Source organism: Muntiacus reevesi, chromosome X, assembly GCF_963930625.1.
Source record: "Muntiacus reevesi chromosome X, mMunRee1.1, whole genome shotgun sequence".
In the NCBI taxonomy this organism is placed as follows: domain Eukaryota; kingdom Metazoa; phylum Chordata; class Mammalia; order Artiodactyla; family Cervidae; genus Muntiacus; species Muntiacus reevesi.
Window position 1 is genome coordinate 103,593,258 of NC_089271.1, and position 4,409 is coordinate 103,597,666.

The 4,409-nt window shown below is 56.1% G+C and overlaps 1 protein-coding gene across 1 annotated transcript; it reads right to left on the reverse strand.

Annotated features, from left to right (window-relative positions):
* Positions 1–428: 428 nt before the first annotated feature.
* Positions 429–2,244, reverse strand: LOC136154647 (melanoma-associated antigen 9-like). Its single transcript, XM_065916849.1, has 3 exons — positions 2,227–2,244; positions 1,564–1,638; positions 429–1,229 (listed from the first exon to the last, which is right to left on the reverse strand). Exons 1-3 carry the CDS (start codon positions 2,242–2,244, stop codon positions 429–431), a joined length of 894 nt encoding a protein of 297 aa, XP_065772921.1.
* Positions 2,245–4,409: the final 2,165 nt, after the last annotated feature.

The following is a 4,409-nucleotide window of genomic DNA, read 5'->3' on the forward strand; positions in this document are numbered from 1 at the left end:
TATTCCAAGTTCATGTAATCTTGTTCAGGGTCACAAAATAAAGTGAAGGTGTTTGCAATCACTTTTACAAAACAGCAACACCCTTGTTCTTGAACTGGGTGAGCACAAACACACTGTGATCAACGTTATTGACATAGTTAAGACACTGAAGCTCATTAAGCCTCCTATTAAAAGGAATAACATTTGAAAATTTTCTAAAGGAAACAGAAGTGAGTCTCCACGTCATTGTAGAGAACAGGAAGTCAAAGATGCTACACACTAGTGCCCCGAAATGGCCCAGGCCGTCACGACTGAGAAGGCTGAATGCTCCCTCTTCAAACATAGAAGGAAGGATCAGGCTCCCTTCCTATCCCCAGGACAAGCTGCTGGATGTGGGCCTGAAAGGAGCCTGGCTGCTGCTCTGGCTCAGGGCCTCTCTTCCTCCTCCCTCACATGACTGCAAACTGGGGTGAGAAGAACCTGGGACCCCTTCTATTGACCCTGCACAGATAGTCCTTGACTTGCTGCTTGCTGGTCTCTGCATAGGCCCGGGGACCCCACAGGAACTCGTAACGAGCAGGGTGGCTGTAAGGCACCTGACGGTACTGCAGGTACCCCACCTGCACCCACACTTGGGTCAGCAGCTCTTTGGGCTCCCCATAGATGCAGTGCTCTATCCCAGCAAATATCCCCATCCTGCTGAGTACTCCCCAGATCTTCTCCTCACAGATCCGGCCCCCTGCTAGGACAATCATGCTCAGGGCCGTCAGTAGGAGGCCAGCCTTGGGCATGCTCTGCCCATCCCTCTGCATCTCATTGAGGGTGAGGCCCAGGGTGGGGACCATGACATAGATGTGTTCTCTGTGGTCCACCTCTTTCACATCCAGGCCAAAGACCAGCTGTAGGCACTGTGTGGCTTTACGGAAGACCACTGGGAAGTTGGCCTGGTTATCCCTGAGGACCATATTCAGCATTTCAGCTTGGAAAATTGGCTCCTTGGTGCGATACTTCAGGAGCAGGAACTCCAGTAATTCAGTCGTCATCACATACAGAGCCCGCTTGAACAAGATCTCCACAACCATGGCTGCAGAGGAAGATGAGACTGGAGGGAAGGAGGCCAGAGGAGTTGAGGCATCCTCTGCCTCAGCCCCCAGGAGCTGCACCTCCACTGGGCCCTGGGCCTGGATTTGACCCTGAAGGTCTTCCTCAGAAGTGCAGAGCTCATTCGTCGGGACCATGATGACTGGGGTCTTGTGCCCAGTAGGGGTGTGACAGGGGGGAAACGGAGACCCCTGACCTGGGAAAGAGAGAGAGTATAAATGGTCTCAGTTTTGAAATATGCCACGGGTGGCTATGACTGAGGCCACTTACTGGTCTTCCTTGAGGGCTGCTCTTGCGTATTACAGGGGAGCTCCTCATTGGTGGTCAGTCCCCTGTCAAGTGAGGAAGAGAAATTCTGGCTCAGGGTGCAGCCAGTACAGCCCGAGGTTCTGGGGCTGACAAGGTGGGGGGATTAGGGCCTTTTGAGGTCCCCGCTGTTCTGGGATGGGGAGCCCCTGTGCACACTCAGGACACCCACCTCACCTTGACTCCTGGCACTCCTGTGATGTCAGGACACACACTCAGACCTCCAACTTCGCCTCCTGGTTCCTGGAGCCCCTGTGAGACAAATGGAGGGAGCACCTTAGGGTAGACTGTGGCACAGACCTAGGCTTTCTGTGTTGGTAGGAGGGGTTGACTCTGTGAGGTCCCCCCAGATCTGGGGTGGGTAGTCCCATCGGGGCTCACGTGTAGTGCTCACTTTTCCACTGGAATGGCCCGGACCTTCCCCCATTGGGTGCCTGCAGGGAAACTCAGAACAAGAGCCACGTCTGGACAAAAAGTGCTAAGGGGCCCCAAATGTGGCCGCACCTGCCTAGGGCCTCCCGCGTGTCCTAGGCCAGGGAGATGCTCCGTCCTCACCTCTCCTCACATCCTACCTGGCCTCCCAGCACTGAACAGAGGGGCGGACATCTGCTCGGTACCCCCTCGGGGTTCAGGGAATCCAGCCTCTGCAGACCTGAAGCCTCCACCCTCTACCAGAACACCTCACCTTAATGCCCCGAATTAATAATAAACTGCTCACCTTGCTCTGAGCCCTCTAAGCAGCAACCCCCTCCCCCACAAGAGCAAGGAACCCTCCCTGCCTTGGGGTCTAACAGCCTCAGTCCTTCCTTACATGGAGCCTAGGCTCTAGTCAGGACCCACGATTGTCCCGTCCGCCATGTTGAAACCCCACTACTTTCACCAGGTCCCCAGGCTCTCTGAGACCCGGATGTCAGGAAATTCTGCACATGATCATCCCGCCCGGGGACTACCAGGGTGCCCTCTGTTCTGGGGTTGGGCTCCCCTCCTCCCTCAGTGTCCTCACCTTGACTCCCGGTAGGATCTGGGCTCTGTCCTCTCCCTACCTGAGGCCCGGCTCCTCACACCAAGTCTCCAGTCTCTCTGATAACCGCATGTCAGGAAGTCAGACAGACTTAGTGTGCGCTTCTCACCCCAAGGGCTCCCAGGGCCAACTACAGGGGCGGGGATCTGTGGGGTTCCGTCAGTCCTCATGCAGGGACCCCTCAATCCTCCTTCATGCACCTCACTTTGCCTCCAGTCAGGATCTGGAATTCTCCCCTCTCCCCAACTGAAGCCCCGGCCCCTTATACCAGGGCCCCAGTGTCTCCAAGACCCAGATGTCAGGAAGTTAGACCATGCCTGTTTCACTCATTCTACCCCAGGGTCACCCTGGACTGATGACAGAGATGGGCTTCTCCGAGGTCTCCTCTGATTGCGATCCATGGTACCCTAGTCCTCCCTCAGTGTCCTCAACTTGACTCACCACAGGACCTGGGAATTGGCACACCTGAGTCCCTGTGCCATATGCGAAGTCCCCAGGCTGAGACCCGGATGTCAGGAAGTCTGCCCCCTGTTTCAGGACCCCAGGCTGAGACCCAGATATCAGGAAGTGAGATCATGTATGTTGGGCTCATCCTACCCCAGGGCCAGAGTCCCCGCAGTCCTCCCTCAGGGTCCTCACCCAGACTCTTTCAGAACCTAAGATCCTCCCCTTCACCCTCTGAGGCCCCTCACCCTCCGAGGCCCCTCTTCTTAGATCAAGTCTCCAGTGTCTCTGCGACCCGGTGCTCATGCCGCCACCAGGGTTTCCCCGGGCTGACAGCAGGTGCCAAGACCTGTGGGGTTCGCTGTGTCCTCCCTCGAGGTCCTCATCTTGAGCCCTGGCAGGTCCGGGGATGTCCCTATGTTGACCCGAAGCAGGACCCTCACATCAACGGCTTGAGGCCCCGGGAGGCGACTGTGGACATGACATCAGAGCTCCAAGCCCAGGGCTTCCCAGAGTTGAGATGATCCCGCAGGGGTTCCTCAACCCTCTTTCTCTTTGTCATCTTGACTCTCAGCTCACCTAGGCACCGCCCTCAGCTGCCATCTTTGCTCGGCTTAGAGCCAGCATCTCCCCAAGCCAGGACTCCTGAGAGGAAAGCAGGAGTGAGGGCTCGTTCCCACAAGCCTGTCGGGGTCTCCCAGGGCTAAAAGCAGTGACAACCTGTATGTCCTGGGGTCCCAGCACCCCCGTCAGGATTCTACCTTGACTCCTAGCACAGCTGGGCTCCTTCAATCTGCTAACCTAGATGCAAGCTCCGTGACCCAGGCCGTTACTTCTCCCCCTTAGTGGGGTCAGTGACGTCATATCGGGGCGCCATATCCCATGGTGCCCCACGGCTGTCCGGAGGGCCACACATGCATCCCTTGGGGACCCTCTGTCCTCACCTCGAGTCTCTTCAGGATGTGGGCCCCTCCCTCTGTCCATATGAGACTGTGCCCTCAGACCAAGACTCTGACTCCCCGAGTCACTGAGGAAGTGGTGGGGGAGGGGCTCAGCCTGACAGCCCGGACCGGGGTCGCCAGGAGTCCCAGTAGGAGTGGAGTTGTATTCTATGAGAACCTCTGTTCCAGGGTGACTGGACCCCCTCATCCTCATTCAGGAGGGAACCTCCTTAACACTTGAGAGAAGGCTGTGGTCCTAGGACAGATGCTGGATGGGGGCCTGCTGTGCCCGTGACCATGGGGGAGCACAAGGAACCACACATCTTCCCATGGGGACCCCTCAGCAGTCACCATACTTGGAAAACATTTTGTGTAAAATATTTGGTTTTAGGTGAAGAGGATGAGTAGTGGCAGGTGATTTAGGGGAACCCTTGGTTTGATGATTAGATAATATTACCTGTTGATTGTTGTTCATTCACTCAATCGTGTCCAACTCTTTGCAACTTCATGGACTGCAGCGTGCCAGGCTTCCCTGTCCTTCACTATTTACCAGAGTTTGATCAAACTCATGTCCATTGAGTTTGTGGTGCCGTCCAACCATCTCGTGCTCTGTCCTC

Coding starts and splice junctions, on each gene's coding strand:
- LOC136154647 (XM_065916849.1), bottom strand. Junction 1,230..1,563: donor CAGGAGTGCCAGGAGTCAAG/GTGAGGTGGGTG, acceptor ACTGGGCACAAG/ACCCCAGTCATCATGGTCCC.